Source organism: Eschscholzia californica, unplaced genomic scaffold, assembly GCF_041429995.1.
Source record: "Eschscholzia californica isolate CP2 unplaced genomic scaffold, dmEscCali1.0.p SCAF_4, whole genome shotgun sequence".
NCBI lineage: Eukaryota > Viridiplantae > Streptophyta > Magnoliopsida > Ranunculales > Papaveraceae > Eschscholzia > Eschscholzia californica.
This window is the reverse complement of record NW_028238461.1, coordinates 39,763,510-39,781,464: the sequence shown is the minus strand read 5'-3', so window position 1 is coordinate 39,781,464 and position 17,955 is coordinate 39,763,510. Positions and strand designations below refer to the sequence as shown.

At 38.9% G+C, this 17,955-nt stretch overlaps 1 protein-coding gene across 1 annotated transcript; it reads right to left on the bottom strand.

Annotated features, from left to right (window-relative positions):
- Positions 1-13,759: 13,759 nt before the first annotated feature.
- LOC147544630 (putative beta-D-xylosidase 5) lies at positions 13,760-17,955 on the bottom strand. Its single transcript, XM_086638593.1, has 5 exons — positions 16,279-17,955; positions 15,861-16,166; positions 15,576-15,745; positions 14,617-15,470; positions 13,760-14,542 (listed from the first exon to the last, which is right to left on the bottom strand). The coding sequence occupies exons 1-5, from the start codon at positions 16,780-16,782 to the stop codon at positions 13,938-13,940; spliced, it is 2,439 nt and encodes an 812-aa protein (XP_086494719.1). The 5' UTR covers positions 16,783-17,955; the 3' UTR covers positions 13,760-13,937.

Below are 17,955 nucleotides of genomic sequence, written 5' to 3'. Positions count from 1 at the left end.
TTTTCTTATTTTCTTTCTACATCCATTTCTTTCTCGAAATTTTTAGTGAAAAACCCAAAAAAATGAACCCAAATAGGAAATTAGGCCCACTCAAAAATAATATTGTAAAAAAAATCTATTTTGTAACATTTTTTAAAATTCTGACACCATATTTAATTATGTTGTTTTTTTTTTTATGAGAGAACATTGCATTTAAAACGAACGAGAGTACTACAACCACACAAACGGCTAAAGAAAAGCCGACACAAACAAGAGTACTACAAACACACAAAACAACTAAAGTAAAGCCGACACAAAAGAAGGTACAGAATTCCATTCTTTCCTTTCTCCATTTCTTCTTCCCCATTTTGCAATCGCATCAGCTGGAGCATTGCAATCCCTAGAAACATAGGTGAACATGATTCCTTCGAAATTGTTTATAAGGGCTTGAATTTGTTGTATCATCTTTAACGATTGCCAGTGTAGACCGATATTATGACCGTTGATGAATTTGATCAGTGCTTGGTTATCGCTTTCTATATGAGCATGAGTAATATTTAATTGTAATGCCCATTGCATACTAGATAGGATAGCTAATCCTTCACATTCTTCCGCGTTTTGGCTTCGCACCGAATTTGCTGCTGCTATAATGAATTTCGACTTTTCATCTCTGATAATACATCCTATTCCGGCCGGTTCTGTATCTTTTGTAAACGAGGCGTCAACATTCAACTTTAAATATGGTGTCGATGGAGGTCTCCATTTTTGTTCCTTAGTAGATTTCCTGCATTTGTTAGTGATAACCGTCTCAATCTTGAGAGGAGTGATAGACGCATTATTAATTCGGTCTATGATTTGTCGAGGATTCTGTTTGTTCGTGTTAAAACTATTTTCACATCTAGCTTTCCAAATGAACCAAAGTATTTTGGCATATTGGTTGGTAGTATCCTCATTTAGGGTTTTCCATTGTGTTATCCATTGATTAGTCGAGCTAATCTGATATGTTCTCACATCATAATTGAACCAAATTGCTTTAGCAAACGTGCAGTGCAGCATCACATGATCTAAAGTTTCGTTTTCATTGCAATTAATACAGGAGAATTGGTCTCCAATGAATTTGCCAATTTTCGCTTTAACAGGTAAGCTATTTGTACAACATTTCCATAGGAAAAGCTTCACACGTGGTATAGTATTCAAGTTCCAGATAAATCCCCATTCGAGATGGTCCTGCATCACATTCATGCGTTCCGTTCTTAAATAATAATACATTGATTTTATCGAAAAATTACCTGATTTGGTTAATGTCCATATCGGTATATCTTCCTGATTATTTTGGAGGTTGATGCTGAGGATAGCACTGCATATATCATCGTTAAAACATTGCTGCAACATCTGAAAATTCCAAGTGTTGTTAGTAATAAGTTGTGCAACCCATTTAATGTTGGATCCCGTATGGTTAGTTATGGGAGGGGGGTGGTTTGGGATCCAATAGTCACTCCAAACGTTAATGTTAGACCCTGTATTAATGTTCCAGAAGATAAGACTATCCATATTAGAATAATGCTTAACAATAGATTTCCAAGGCCAAGAATGGGTAGTTTTGGGAGGGGTGGGCCGATAGGTTTTAGGAAAGTATTTACTTTTGAGCACACGAACCCAAATGGCCTTCGGGTTATTAATAATACGCCAGATAATTTTACTGAGAAAAGCCTGATTATCAAAATGAGGGAGGCGTAACCCCAGACCACCTAGTTTCTTTGGCTTGCAAATAGCCGACCAATTGATAGTATGGAAAGTTTTGGATTTTCCCCACCAGAAAGTCCTTTGGAGGGACTCAATGCTGTTACATATGCCTTTTGGGATAGCAAAGCACTGCATTTGGTATCGGGGAACGGCCGCTGCGATAGTAGAAATGACTACCGAGCGACCAGCTTGAGAGAGAAGATTAGATTGCACTTGGCGAGCTTGTTTTTGATTTGGTTGAGAAGGGGTTGAAAGATAGATTTTTTGTTTTTACCAATGAATAGATTCGTGCCAAGATATTTGTCACCAGTCGAGGATTGATGAACTTTAAGTTCACGGATAATCATACGTTTGAATTTCGGATGCGAGTTCTTGGAAAAGAAAATGTTGGATTTGGAGTAATTAATCATCTGACCCGACGCATCACTAAATTCTTTAAGAATCAGCTTGAGGTTGTGAATGTTGTCAAGAGAATTTTTGACCAAAGATAATACAGTCGTCTGCAAAGAGAAGATGATTAATAGTGAGATCCGAATTAGAGACCGGGAAGCCAATGAAGGGGTGATGACTGTTATGCCCCTGTCAAGGAGGCGGCTTAGACCTTCCATAGCAATAGCGAAAAGGAAAGGTGAAAGCGGGTCGCCCTAACGAATCCCCCTGCTAACATTGAAAGTGCGCCCGGGACGTCCATTGATCAGAACGGCCATGGAACTAGAGTTGAGACAAGTACGAACAAGCCTGGTCCAGCCAGGGGCGAAGCCCATCAGGAGCATAATTTGCTCCAGATAATGCCATTCAATCCGATCAAAAGCTTTGGACATATCCAGTTTGAGGCCGAAATAACTCTTCGCGCCTTTGATCTTTTTGAAGGAATGAATCAACTCCTGGCTAATCATGATATTGTCAGTGATTTGCCTACCCGGAACATAAGCAGCTTGGAACGGGGATATGATATCAGCCAGAGTAGGTTTGAGTCTATTGGCAAGGATTTTAGTGATAATTTTGTATGTAGTGTTAAGAAGACTAATCGGCCTATAGTCAGCCGGAGTTTGAGGAGTTTTGGTTTTAGGGATTAGGCAGATATGGGTGTGATTAGACATCGTAGGGATAGTCGCTTCTCGAAAGAAGACAGAAACCATCTTGTGAAGATCCTCCTTTACTATATCCCAGTTGGCTTGATAGAATAGAGGAGGATATCCATCCGGCTCAGGAGCAGCTCCAAATCTCAAAGAGAAAGTGGCCTTACGGATTTCATCTAAATCCGGAATCACAGTAAGAGTATCATTTTGGAGTTGTGATATCTGAGGGTTGAAACAATCAATAAGATTAGTAGAAAGGGTGGAACCAGCGGTAGCCGAAATATTCTGGAGGTGAGTAACAAAAACATTGGCTATTTGAGCTTCATCATTAGTCCACGTGTTGTCCTCCAACTTAATGGAATGTATTTGATTTTTCCGATTTCTCGTGGTGGCTTTCGCATGGAAGTACTGAGTATTGCGATCACCTAAATTGATGTTAGCTACTCTCGATTTTTCTTTCCACATGCTTTCTTGTTGTAAAAGCAGAGTTTCGATCTGATTGAAAGTATCTTTGAACTGGTCAGCATTATTAATGAATTGGAGTTGCTGGGTGAGGCTCTTAATCTTATTATCAATGTGACCAAAAATCTCTTTATTCCACTTAGAGAGTTTAATGGCCAGGGAGTTAAGTTTGGTTTGAATCTGGCAGGGAAGAGAACTCCAGTTAGTTTTAATGAATTGAACACAATTAGGATGGGACATCCAGGTGCGAATGAATTTGAAAGGTTTACGCCCTAGATTGGATTTAGATTTAGTGGAGAGAAAAATGGGGTTGTGATCAGAGCCTAACGTAGGCAGATGAGTGAGTTTAGAGTGAGGATAATTGGTAAGCCAGGTGTAGTTCACTAAAGCCCTATCTAGTCTCTCTTGTATAAGGTTACCATTAAATTGTTTGTTAGACCAGGTGAACGGGTATCCCACATAACCTACACCTGAAGACCCAAATTATTGATATTCTGCTTACTAAATTCAATAGAACTATGCGGCACTTCTTTACCTCCTAGCTTTTCAGACTGGTCAAAAATACAGTTTAAGTCTCCTATAACTAGCCAGGGGATATGGGGGTCAGGGGCTAATTGGGCTAGAATCTCCCAAGGTTTGGTTTTATCCCTACTGTACGGGCTTCCATAGAAGCCCGTTATATAAAAGATGTTGTCCTTGTCTCCAAAAGAGCCATGCACATGAATCATATTGTTGTCAGAGTAAATAACATTAATATCAAAGTGGGGAGACCAATAAAGGGCTAGACCTCCGGCTTTATTGACCGGGTCTATAACATGCTTGTCGTAGATGCTAGTCAAATTCAGAAGTTTATCAAGATTTGTGTTGATACATTTGGTTTCAGAAAGAAAAAGCAAGTCAGGATTATGCTCCTTAATTAGTCCGCTAAGGTGCTTGCGATTAACAAAATTCCCACACCCACGGACATTCCAAGCAAGAATGGAGGGCTCCATCTACAACACCAATAGAGGGACCACCTACCTATACAAGACCAGAGGCTAGACCCACCTAAACCAACCCCATCAGAACAGGTTCAGCCTAAACTATAAATCTAAGGGCACCTCTGAGGAGATACTACCTACCTAATCAAAACTAGAGGCCCGACCCACCTAAGAGGAAAGCACCCCTCCAAAAGGCACTTATAGATTTTACCTCCTAAGGGCACCTCACTGAGTCAATGTCACTGCTCCACCAGGCTACTCCCAAAAGAGCCCACACAAAACCCAAAGAGCCCAAAACAGGGACCCACCGAAGAGGGCCACCACAGAGCCAAAATCACTGCTCAAACACGGCCACTAAAAGATTCTACCTCCTAAGCGCACCTTCACTGAGTCAAAGCCACTGCTCAAGCAAGGCCACACCCTAAAGCCTCTAGGAGTCTAAGGACCGTCCACTTGATCTACTTAAAGGTCTAAAGTCAGAAAATCAGTAGCTTAGTTGACTAGACTAGGATGTGTATAAGGAAAGAACATGAAGCACATAAAGTCAACTTGAAACACCACAGAAGGAAAAGAGACAGACCCAACCTAAAGACCAAACAAGGACAACAAAGCAAAATCAAAAGTAAATACTATAGTAAGTGAGAGAGGAGATTGCAACTAAGGCCAACAATAACACTACTAGTTCAATAGAAAAAACAGGAGTATCTTATTTTATTTTTATTTTTTAAGAATCACGAGCTAATAAAAAAACCAGAACTATAGAACTTAAGAATTCACTACAAAGAACTAAGAATAGATACCAGAGATCTATCTAGAAAGCCAAAACCATCTCAGAGTCCTTGAGACCCATAAGAATGGACATGCAAGGTGATAAACAATCAGATCAGAGAAGTAGGTCTGAGATAATGAAATAAGAAACTAATAGATTCCTATGAACAAAATTTGCTAGAGGACTATAGAAGTAAGGAAGCAAAGAGATTAAAAGAAAGATCAGAGAACTCCCTGATGGCTTCAGTTGCTGGGAGAGATAAGTGAAATCCCTGATGACTTTATCTTTACAGCTGGATCTTCTTATCTTTTAAACTTCTGATTTGAGAAGGGAGAGGCTGAATCGATGATAATGGTTTAGGTTGTGGTTTCAGTCCGGATCTAATAAAAGTGTTTCTTCCATTTATTGTTGGATTCATCTATCATCTAAGCTATGATTTGTGTTGAGAGGGTCTATGTATCACCAATTAAGATTGCTGATGTTGAGGATCTAAAAGATTTTCTATAGCTAGATTGGAAAATTGTTTGTGGCGGCTAGGGTTTGATCGAAAGGAGAAAGGGAAAAAACCTAGAAAGGTGACGTCACTCGGGACTCTCTCTCTCCTAAAAAAACCCCCCTTTTTACTATTGACTTGATCACTTTTAATTATGTTGTTAGCAAGACGGTCTTACTTTTCTCATAATTCATTTTTTACCCTTCTATGTTGACAACATATATAAATATGTTGTTATAAGCCGTTGACGACATATAAAATTTTGTTGTTACAAACTGTTGACAACATATGTAATAACATTATGATTTATTATTAAATGTTGACGACTTATATAATTGTCTTGACTTGTTACAAAATGTTGATAACATACATAATTATGTTGTTAACAACATACATAGTGCATTAACAAAAATATTATTTGTCCGTTAATGAGTTCGTCAAATAAAAAAGATAATATACATAACATATTAATTTTTGCAAAAGAGAAATTGAAAAATGCATTAGTTTAAATGTTTAAGCAAAATAAAAGATGCTGAAACCATTTCATTTTTCACAAGATGAATCGAAAAATTCTTTAGTCAAAATGTTAGTGTCAGTCTGTGTTTGTTAAATGCAAAAGACAAAATTCAAAGCATTTTTGCAAACCAATTTTTGAGCAAAAACAAATGTGTTCAGAAATGTACAAAATTGTTTTTTTTTTTTTGGAAGATAACTTCATTGATATAACTGACTAAGCAGTAATGAAATACAACGACAAAGAAGTTACAAACAAAGCTAACAAGCAAATGCAAGTGCCCAAAATAACCTATAGCGTCAAATAATGCTGGGCCACCAAGTGGGCTGCAATATTACTCTCACGGTGGCAGTAAAGGAATTTGCTGGTTGGCTGTTGGAGAAGCTTTGACCTAGCTTCTAGAATACTCTTCTTTATTCTCCACGGGGGCTGATCTTGGCCATTCATTATGGAGTGGATTATAACTTTTGTCCCCTTCATATATAATGTTTTGTAACCCTAGAGAACTCCAATTTCCAGAGCTAATAAAGCCGCCTTCACCTCACTCTCCATGGCCGAGCTAGCATGGATACTTTTACCTTCTTCTCTAACAACTTCTCCTATTTGGTTCCTCACTATAACCCCAATTGATGCCTTGTCTTCCTTAAATGCTCCATAAATGTTTTTCACGTTGATTTTAGGGTAAATTTGTACTTTTACAAAATGAGTTTTTTTTTTCAAATATTATTTCAAATTGAGCCCGATTTCCTATTATTTCCAAAATTTGGGTCTTCGAATTACGGGCCCTTCTTTCTCCTCGTCATATTTTATATTCGACATTTTTAGGGTTATTCTCCATTTGGCCCTTAGCTTTTTGGCTGACCCTCTGCTTTCTAAAAATGTCAAAATGACCTTTTGTTTTAAATATATTATATTATATTATGACTGCCCACATTCATAGATATTTTGAGTGTCTATAGATGGAGTCCTCTCAGCACAATTCAAAGTGGGTAACCTTTGTTAGATGATGTGGGGTCCAACATTTGCATGTGTATATACGTGTAAATTAAGAAGAATTTTTATTTACTTAAGACCTAAGAAAACTCAAACTTTGGTGCTTCCCTCTAGGGGTGGGAATCGGGCGGGCGCGGACGGGCTCGGGCTACAAAGTGCCGGGCTCAGGCGGATCAGGCTCTGATAAGTCGAGCCCGAGGTAGGAAGCCAGGCGGATCGGGTCGGGCGAATCATAGAATTGAAGTGCCCGTAGCCTGACTACCCAAGCGGGTTCTAACGAGCTCGGATCGGACAAGCTCGGGTTTTTAAGCATTAAAAAATATTAAAAAAATAATAATTTAATCAAAAAACAATAATTAATTAAAATACCAACCATTTTATATATGGTTATCAGATTATATCATAAACAAAATTACATATTACATAGTCGTCAAAAGACCCATGCTAATAACAAAAAGTACCAAAAGGTCCAAAATATAAACAAAAAGTTACATTTCCCTCCTTCATTAATCGAGCGACTGAACTAGAGACATGCTAGGACTAGGAGTTGGTTCGGGAAACCCGTCGTTTAACGGATCAAACTCCTTCAAAGTAACATTAAGTTCATGTTTCCACCCATCCTTAAGACAAACACAACACTCCAACATTTCCGGAGTTAGACTACTCCGATAGTCCCCCAAAATTCTCTTACCCAAAGAGAAAGCCGACTCGGAAGCAACAGTTGAAACCGGGACATCAAGAACATCACGTGCTATTCGGGACAAAATCGGATACCTCTTCTCGTTCTCACTCCACCAACTCAAAACATCAAACTTTTAAATATTATCAACCAAGGGATCCGGCTCCGACTCATATCTAGATATTTCTTCGGAAGCGGTAGCTATAGGGTCCTTTCGGACTCTCTTAATACTTCTCCAAAAAGCACCACGCCTAGACGATCCATCGATCTCACTCTCGGGTTGATCAACAATAGACGATGAAGAAACGGATGTAGGCACACTCAAATCAGCCGTATACTCTTTAAATAATTCACGTAATTTGTTGATCATGGTGATAGATTGCTCAATAGAACACTTGATAACATGAGATGAACTTTCGAAACAGTTCTCAAGTTCAGTTAAGAGCATATCAACTTTCATTTTGATCCTTGGATCTAAAATACATGCAATACCGAACAATACCGAACAATACGGGAGTTTCACCTCAATACTTGCAAAATTTAGCTTCCATCGAATGAATAATGCCCGCGAACATAGGATCATTTCGATTATCCAAAAACACCATCCCAATATCAACCAAATACTCTAAGACGGAGTTAGAAGTCACATAATCAACACCAGAAAAGAAATTGGTTGCCTCATAAAAAGGCTTCAAAAACTTGTACAACAAAGTGGCATGTTGCTAATCGCTACTCGATAAGACACAAGGTGGAGATCGATCAGATAAAAACGAGTCAATCGGATCCTTAAACGGAAGGGCACTTCTCAACATAAGATAAGTTTAGTTCCAACGATGTTTTACATCCAACTGCAATTTTTTTGGAGAATAATTCTTTGATTCACAATGTGTTTGAAATTGTGCATTTCGAGTCTCCGATGCAGCAATATATTCAAGACAACCTTTCAGCCGTGTAAGCATTTCTTTAAACTGAGGAACTTTAAAACCATCCTGAACAACTAAGTTCAAGATATGACAGCAACATCGAACATGAAATAATCCGCCTCTCAATGGGAAATGTGGCATCAACTCAATTAATCGAGAAACAAATACAGTGTTTGCACTGGCATTATCCATTGACAGGGAGAACACTTTGCCAAATATCATCCAATCATTAGTTAACTTATCATACAAAACATTGGCAATGTGTTCCCCAGTATGAGACTTGTCCAACAGAATGTAAGAGATGATTATCTTTTGGACGATCCAAATCTCATCGATGTAATGCGCAGTTATGCACATGTAACTAAGCCTCTGGTTTGAAGACCAGATATCAGAAGTAAGAGCAATACGACCAGGAGCACTAAGTAAAGCATTTCTAAGTGCATCTTTTTCTTCCTTAAAATATTTAAGGATATCATTTCTAACTGTGCTCCTGGAAAATGACTTGAACCCAGGATGGAAGGAATCAGTAACATAAAACTCAAAGAAAGGGTCCTCCACAGATTGCATCGGCAACTCGCGAAGGATTAAAAGCTTGATCGTGTTTTTGCGAGCTCTCGCCTAACTAAACTGAAATGAACCCATATTTCCACTCTTTGGATCTTGTACCAACTTTGATTGAGATAAGTCGATTTTTTATTTGGCAGCACACAAAAAGGTGTGCCTCTTGAAATGGGTTGTCCTATTAGAAGATTTCGAATTTCTCATAACACCACAGAAATTGCATTTGACCATCTTAATGATCTTGCCTTCATTTTTAGGATCAGGAACATCAACAAAGGTATAAAAGTTACAAACCTTAGATATTATCTCTCTTACAGGTTGATTTTCCAGTCGGCACATCTACTTCGCCTGCGGGAGAACCAGCAGGAGCAGATACACCAAGAACAGGAGGATCAACAGTACCAGCAGGAGATATTTCTCCATGAGCACCACTCTGACTCTCCGTCAAATCAACCTAAGTAGAACCACAACCAACATAGAAAGTCATTGTACTTAGCTGAGTTCATGTGAATAGAACTAAGATAACGAAATTCATCATCGGTTTGTAGGAACGTCAATTTTCGTCCGAACATTCAATTTCTAACCAGCTTCCTTGAATCACCCATTTTGGTTACAATGTTCTAACAACAAAGAAGTGTCCACAATTGTGAGAACCATTTAGGCTCTTCATCAATTCGGTCCTTCTAAGTGTTTAAATAAAGCATCCGAAACTGGGATGACAAGTGATCCAGTCTGAAATCATGAATCCTACAGAGAAGTTTAGAAACATACAAGTTAGAAATAAAGAAGTTCAGAAAAAAATAAGTTTTGGAACTTAGAAGATAGAAACAAAGGAATTAGAAGAGAAGTTAGAAACATAATAGTTAGAAACACATAAGTAATTTATGAAAAAGAAAACAGAGAGATGAATAGTTTTAGAAAAAGAAAACAGAGAGAAGAATAGTTTTAAAAAAAGAAAACAAAGAGAAAAGTAGTTTTAGAAAAACAAAACAGAGAGAAGAGTAGTTTTAAAAAAAGAAAACAGAGAGAAGAGTTGTTTTATTAAAGAAAACAGAGAGAGAAGAATAGTTTGGAAAACATAGTTGTTTTAAAAAAAGAAAACAGAGAGAGAAGAGTAGTTTAGAAAACATAGTTGTTTTAAAAAAAGAAAACAGAGAGAGAAGAATAGTTTAGAAAACATAGTTGTATTAAAAAAAGAAAACAGAGAGAGAAAAGTAGTTTAGAAAACATAGTTGTTTTAAAAAAGAAAGAAAAAAGAGAGAAGAGTAGTTTAAAAAAAAAAAACAGAGTTGTCATGTTGATGAAGGCAAGATCATGTTGATGAACTATGATTGTATTATCTATCTATCCATCTAATGATTCTGAAACAGAACACTCTGATCTGTTTGATCAGACAGATCGATAGTCAGATCTGTCTGACTAAACAGATCAGACTCACACTCAAATGAGATAAGTTCTGTTTCAGAACTAAAAAAAAAAATCCACTATTTTGTATGTGATAATCATAGTATCATACTATACAACGAAATACTAATATCAATGAACTATGATAGTATGATACTATGATCTATCTATCTAATGGTTCTGAAATAGAACACTCTGATCTGTTTGATCAACAGATCGATAGTCAGATCTGTCTGATTAAACAGATCAGACTCAAATGAGATGAGTTCTGTTTCAGAACTAAAAAAAAAAAATCCACTATTTTTGTATGTGTACATCATATATCATCTTACATCGACATCAACCACAAAAAAAAAAGAAATTACATGATGGAAACAGACCTTTATCTGATCTATTTGATCAGACAGATCAAAGGTTTAGGTCTGTGATCTGTCTGATAAAACAGATCTGACTCGTGATAGTCGAGATCTGTATAAATTATACAAGTATACAACCTTTAAAATAAAATACAATCAACACATAACTAATAACAACATAATATCAGAAAATAAAAATCAAAAACCTATCTAAGATGAGTTCGAAGGCTTAACCGCGTCATTTGATCTGAAAGATCATCGGCGTATACCAGTTAACCGAACATCATCAGAAGTAGATCGCCTTTACTCTAAACCCACATCGCATGCAGAAGTAGAACAGTAGAAGACCAAACGATTAAGGACATTGATAAATCCGGAAATCCAGCTCAGGGTTATGAAGGTTTGATTGATTTGGAGGTTGCTCCTTCTACATCTGTCAATGGTCATGTCGAGGTTGAGGTTCAAGTTAATACACTCGGTGCTGATGCTCCCGCACAAGAAGATGGTACTGGTGGTCATGGTGACGATCATGATGGAACACCAACTACCGAGAATCTCCCTACTGTTACGAGATCTGAGAGAGGTCTGAGACGTTCGATAAGGTATGATCCTAGTGAGTATGTGTTACTTACTGATGGAGGAGAACCTGAAAGCTTTAGCGAAGCTTTGGAAGATGAACACAAACATGAATGGTGGAAGGCCATGAGAGACGAGATGGATTCTCTAGAGGAGAACCATACGTTTGAGCTGGTGAAGTTGCCTCAAGGTAAGAGGGCATTGCTTAGCAGGTGGTTGTATAGAGTTAAGCATGAGGAGACCATGTTGCTCCCTCGATACAAGGCTAGGTTGGTTGTGAAAGGATTCAGCCAAAGGAAGGGAATTGATTTCGATGAAATATTTTCTCCTGTTGTGAAGATGTCATCCATTCGGGTTGCAATTGGATTGACAGCGAGCCTTGATCTAGAGGTGGACCAAATGGATGTAAAGATTGCTTTTCTCCATGGTGATTTGGAGGAAGAGATTTACATGATGCAACCGGAAGGCTTTGAGAAGAAGGGCAAAGAGGACTACGTTTGCTGCTTGAAGAAAAGCCTTTATGGATTTAAACAGGCACCGAGACAGTGATATAAGAAGTTTGATTCAGTTATGGGGGAGCATGGTTATAACAAGACTACTTCAGATCATTGTGTTTATGTTCAGAGATTTGGTGAAGGTGATTTTATCATCTTACTGTTGTACGTAGACGATATGTTGATTGTGGGGAGGAATTCGAGGAGAATTCTTGAGTTGAAGAAGCATCTCAACAAGTTTTTCTCCATGAAAGATTTGGGTCCAGCGAAGTAAATTCTTGGTATAAGAATTGTTAGATATAGAGAGAACAGGTTTATTCACTTATTTCAGGAGAAGTACACTGAAAAGATACTTCAAAGGTTTTGCATGGATAAATCTAAAGCTGTCAGCACTCCTCTTGCTGGACACTTTAGATTGAGCAGTCAACATAGTCCGAGTACAGATTCAGAGCTGGAAGTTGTAAAGAGGGTTCATATGCTTCTGCAGTTGGTAGTTTGATGTATGCTATGGTGTGTACCTGACATAGCTCATGCGGTTGGTACTGTTAGTAGGATTCTTTCTAATCCGGGGAAGGAACATTGGGCTGCAGTGAAGTGGATTTTGAGATATCTTCGAGGGACTTCTGGTTTGAAGCTTAGTTTCAGAGGTGATGGGCCACTACTGGTCAGTTACACTGACGTTGATATGGCTGGGGATGTTGATTCCAGGAAGTCTACTTCGGGTTACTTGGTAACATTTGCAGGGGGAGTTGTAGCAAGGCAGTCAAGGCTGCAAAAGTGCGTTGCACTTTCTACCGCTGAAGCTGGGTTTATAGCCGCAACTGAAGCTTGTAAGGAGTTGTTGTGGATGAAGAATTATCTTGAGGAGATCGGATTCAATCAAGATAAGTATGTATTGCTTTGTGACAGTCAAAGTGCAATACATCTCGGCAAGAATTCGATGTTTCATTCACGTTTGAAGCACATCGATGTGAGGTATCATTGGATACGTGATGTGTTGCTTCCAAGGAGTTAGAGCTGGTTAAAGTTCATACAGACGATAACGGAGCTGATATGATGACGAAGGCTCTGCCGAAGGGGAAGCTGGAGGTCTGCCGTGGGATAGCGGGGCTAGTTGTTCAGGTTCGCCAAGGGACAACAGGGCAGGCTGATTACAGGACTGTCAAGGATAGCAAGGCTGGATGTTTCCAGGGCTGTCAAGAAGAAGCGGGGCTGGTTGTTCAGGGTTGTCGAGGAAAAGCGGAGCTGGCTGTTTCCAGGGCTGTTAAGGGGACAACAGGGCTGGTTGTTTCTCCCACCTAGTCGGAGGGGGAGTTTGTTGGGTTTTCCTCCTAGTGGGAAAACCTAGATGGGTTTGGATTAGGAAACCAAACTCGGACCCAAGTCGAGCTTCTTTGGGTCGGTGACTTAGGTCGGTTACTTAGGTCGGTTACTTAGGTGGTCGGAATCCTAGTGAATTTAGGGTCTTGTTAGACTGAATATGTCTGGGCTGTTTTGTTCTTGCTTGTGAGGTTTTCTTCGTGTTTCTTCGTGTAAGAGATTCGTGAGATTGTGCTACTGATATCTATCCCACCGCCTCACCGACTCTCATTAGAACCGACATTATACACGGATAACACGTTGAGGAAGAAGATTGAAACTCTTGAAGAAGATTTACATATTAAAGAAGTTGAAATCACTATTCTCACAGATAGTATCGACAATAAACCATTTGATATCAGGTACTTTTTAGTGAACAATAATGCATAAATAAGTTTGAGTTCAAGATTTTTGTATAAAATTTTAAAGTTAAATTGAAGATTACATACAATCTTCACTCACCGAAACTTGGAGGAAGGAATAATTACAAAGTACTATGTGCAGTTATATGCTACAATCAATCATAATGAATCTAGGAGTGGGAGTTATGGACGTAATTGTTAACAATGTTGATTAGAGGTTAACGCTAAGAGGGAGTGAGAGGGCGGCTCCGCCTCCAACCATTATGGTATGTTCTCCAACAGGCAGAAGCGTGTAACCGTTGTCTTCTACGATTTCCAAGCTTTTACAAGCATTGAATACAAAGTTTACAGTTTTGCTTTGTCCTGCTGGAACAAAAACTCTCTCAAATCCAATCAGTTGTTTTATGTGAGTCCTTGCAATTCCTTTTGGAGGCTTTGAATATACCAAGACAACATCATTACCGTCCTTTTTCCCTGTATTTTGTACTATAACATCGAGCTCAAACTGTTCAGTGCAAGTTAAGTCATTTACCAAGATGGCTGGGCAAGGAGGTTTATCTAAGGGTGTGTAGTTGAGATCTCGACAGTGTTGATGCTTATCTAATTTCACGTACACTGGATTTAACGTTGAGTTCACTTGGTAGTTGAAGGTGGTGTAGCTCAAACCATAACCGAATGGGTAAACGGTTGGACCAGTAAAGAACTTGTATGTCCTTCCTGGATACCCTGACTCTTCGACCGGCCTTAGGGGCATTGATGTGAGTGGAAGTTTGTTTACATAATCAGCTTCATACCATGTGATGGGTAATCTTCCTCCTGTGTTTACAATTCATGATTCAGATCAGTAACTTAACATGATGAATAAACATTTACAAAGCACTAGTACTCACCAGGATTGTATTTTCCGAAAACAACATCAACAATGGCTTGACCTCCTTGTTCACCAGGATAGCCAGCCCAAAGGATAGAATTGATCTTGGGGTTATTCTTAGCAAATGAAATATCAATTCCACCTGCAGACATTATCACAAGAACGACTGGACCTTTTGACGCACTAACCACTTGGTTGATGAGTTGAGTTTGGTGACCAGGAAGAAGAAGATCATTACGATCCCTACTCTCAGCTTCAATTGACAAGTCCAAACCAACAACAAGAATAGTAGCGTCTGCATTAGCAGCAACTTGGGTTGCTTCATTTATCAAACTATCACTCTGGCAAGCAACATTACTACAGCCAGCAGCATAAGCGGCCTTTACGATGGAAGAGAAGGCACCGTGCGGAGTGGTGAACTTGCACGGAATACCTGCATAGTTCCCAATCATGGCCTTGGTAGCATTGGCATGAGGACCAACAATGGCAACATTCTTGTAGTTTGCATAATTTAAAGGCAAAGTGTTGTCGTTCTTGAGAAGCACAATTCCTTCTCTAGCTGCTTCAGTTGCCAATTCGATATGATCATTGGCGCAAACGTTGTCCTTCCCTAAGTTAGAAAAATAAGGACTACCATCGAAAAACCCAAGTCTCATAAGAACAACATAGAGATAATTAAGAGACCTATCAATTTCTAACTCTCCAACCTTTCCTTGTTTTACGGCGTTCACTGTGAAATTGGTGTAATAATCACCACAATCCAAATCCAATCCAGCTTTTAGAACTTGTGCAACAGCATCCTCATGTGTGTCATTGAGCCATTTGTGGCCATCAACCATAACTTCAATTGAATCACAGTCAGCCACAATGTATCTGCAGTATCCAAATCATCAAAACATATGTGCATGATTAAACCTAGCTAGCTAGATATCTATGTGTAAATTTAGAAAAATGAATCACAATAAATGAATTCAATACCCATGAAGATTCCATTCTTGTCTAATGACTTCTCTCAAAAGCCTTGCATCAGCACAAGTAGGAATTCCGTTAACACGGTTGTATGAGCACATAACGCTACTAACGTCACCATCTTTAACACACATCTCAAACGGCCGAAGGAATGTCTCCAACATGTCTTGCTCTGTCACCTGTATATTACCATATACATACAAGAAAAATGTTTTATTACTATTGGGCTGGTTTCATATAACTAAAAAAAAAAGAAAAAATTTGTTGTTGGAATAAATCTTTTTTATATATTACCCTAGCATCATAATGGTAACGATCTATTCCATGCCAGTTATCGACATCATAAGCAGCATAATGTTTACAGCAAGCAGAAATCTTAAGTGGCCTATGATTCAAGTCCGCTGAGTTTTCGTGGCCCTCAACATCTTGCAATCCTCGAACATAATTAGCAGCGTAGGTGCCAACAACAAACGGATCCTCGCCTGGTGTTTCTGTAATTCTTCCCCACCTTGGATCCCTCGCGACATTAATGGTAGGGCTCCAGTATGTTAATCCTCCTATTCCTAGATTGTACATTGCTCTCGCCTCGGTGGAAACAACCTGCCCGCCATATAAAAAAACTCATGTGTTATTTTCTCTTCTATGTGTGTTTAATATATTCTTCTGCAGATCGACAGACAGACAAACAAACAAACAGAGAGAGAAAGATTACCTGGCCTAAGTTTCTCCATAGAGATTTGTTGAAAGAAGCAGAACTAAGAATAACAGTTGGAAAGCTTGTTGCTGCAGGAACATCACTATCAAAATAGGTGGCTGGACCAACATCAGAAACACCATGAAGTCCTTCTGACCACCATGAATATTTAGGAAGGCCAATCCTAGGAACACCAGTTGCATTGTTTCCAAGCTGATGAACCTTCTCCAGTAGAGTCATGCTATCTACTATATCCTTGGCCCGGACTTCGTATGGAAGAGACGAATCACAGTACCTAAATTTCTTCATGTCCAACCCCATTTTCGCAAACCTAACGGTGTCACATACATGGCTACCGTAACCTATACCACTACTTGTATGCTTATTGCCGCCACCACCATTGTGCTTATGTTTGTTGTGATGGTGGTGATGGCTGTCTTGTGCTATTGTACAACTGATATATGAATATAAAACAGAGGAAATAAACAAACATGTAAGAATAACACCTTCAAGCTTTGCCATTTTTAATTAATTGCTATAATTTAATTTAATGATTTTTAGGTTTCATAGTCTAATATTTATAGGAGCACAAAATAATTAAGAGATCAACCTAAGTGGTTGCAACAAGAAAAAATGAAAACCTAAATGTACAATTTGTCTAATTTTAGGCATGTGTCACAGTTTTGAGCCCCACATCAAGTCAACCCATGAGATTATGTGGGTTTGGTTTATTTAAAACTAGCAACTATTTTCATTTGGAAGTTACATTTCTATTATCTATTAAACAGAAATTCTCTTAAATTAACACTCACCAACTTAATCATCTTTATCTTTCTGTTCGGTTATTTACTCCTATCAATGACATGTTTTGATATTGTTCAATCTACATCGTTCTACAATGTTTATCTACTATCAGATTTTTATTCTGTTTTGGATTTTATACTTTGTATCTGTTTTGGTGATCAGGATAATTAGTTATTTTGATACCTAGGTTGGAGTTTTTATTTCTCTAATTCTTTTAGGTGGGTGATTTGGGGAAGAATGAAAGTTTTCGGGGAAAAATGCTGAAAACCTAAAAAACACTCACAAAACGCACCCCTTAAGTCGCCGGCATAAACCGTCGGCCGGAAACGGCCGAAATTGCCGGCGATGTCTTTCTCTCTCCTCTTTCTTCTCTTCTCCTCTCTCTCTCTCTCTTCTTTCCCTCTCCCCTCTTTTCTTCTCTCTCTTTCTATGTGTAAGTTCCGGCGAAGGGGAGAGCCCCTTCGCCGGAACCCTTCGTCTGATTTCCACATAAAGGTAGGGTTCCTTCGGTTGGAAGTCAGATGAAGGCGTCCAGATATGGTTCTTCCAGATCCAGACGAAGCCATCTCGTCTGCATCTGGAAGAATGCAGATCCGGACGAGCCATATCGTCTGGTTTTCCAAACGAGTAGTCGTCTGGAAAACGAGACTTGCTTCCAGTGAAGGGGAGATCCCTTCGTCGGGATTTAGTGAGAGAATGAGAGTGGGAGAGAGGATGACAGGAGAGAGGGAAAAAAGGAGAGAGTGGAGAAAGAAGAGAGATGAAAGAGAGAGAATAGTCAACCTGATCTGTGATGGTGATCGCCGGGATTAATGGTGGAAGTCGCCGGAATGTGGTAGAACTCGTCGGAGTTTTAGTTGAGGTGAGAGGGGAAGAAGAAAAAATAAAAAA

Bases quoted from the DNA above. Each gene is read 5' to 3' on its own strand.
- LOC147544630 (XM_086638593.1), bottom strand. From the start codon at position 16,782: ATGGCAAAGCTTGAAGGTGTTATTCTTACATGTTTGTTTATTTCCTCT. The intron at 15,471-15,575 runs GTATTGAATTCA...TGGATACTGCAG, and splicing joins CAAGAATGGAATCTTCATGG to ATACATTGTGGCTGACTGTG. The intron at 14,543-14,616 runs GTGAGTACTAGT...TTGTAAACACAG, and splicing joins TTTCGGAAAATACAATCCTG to GAGGAAGATTACCCATCACA.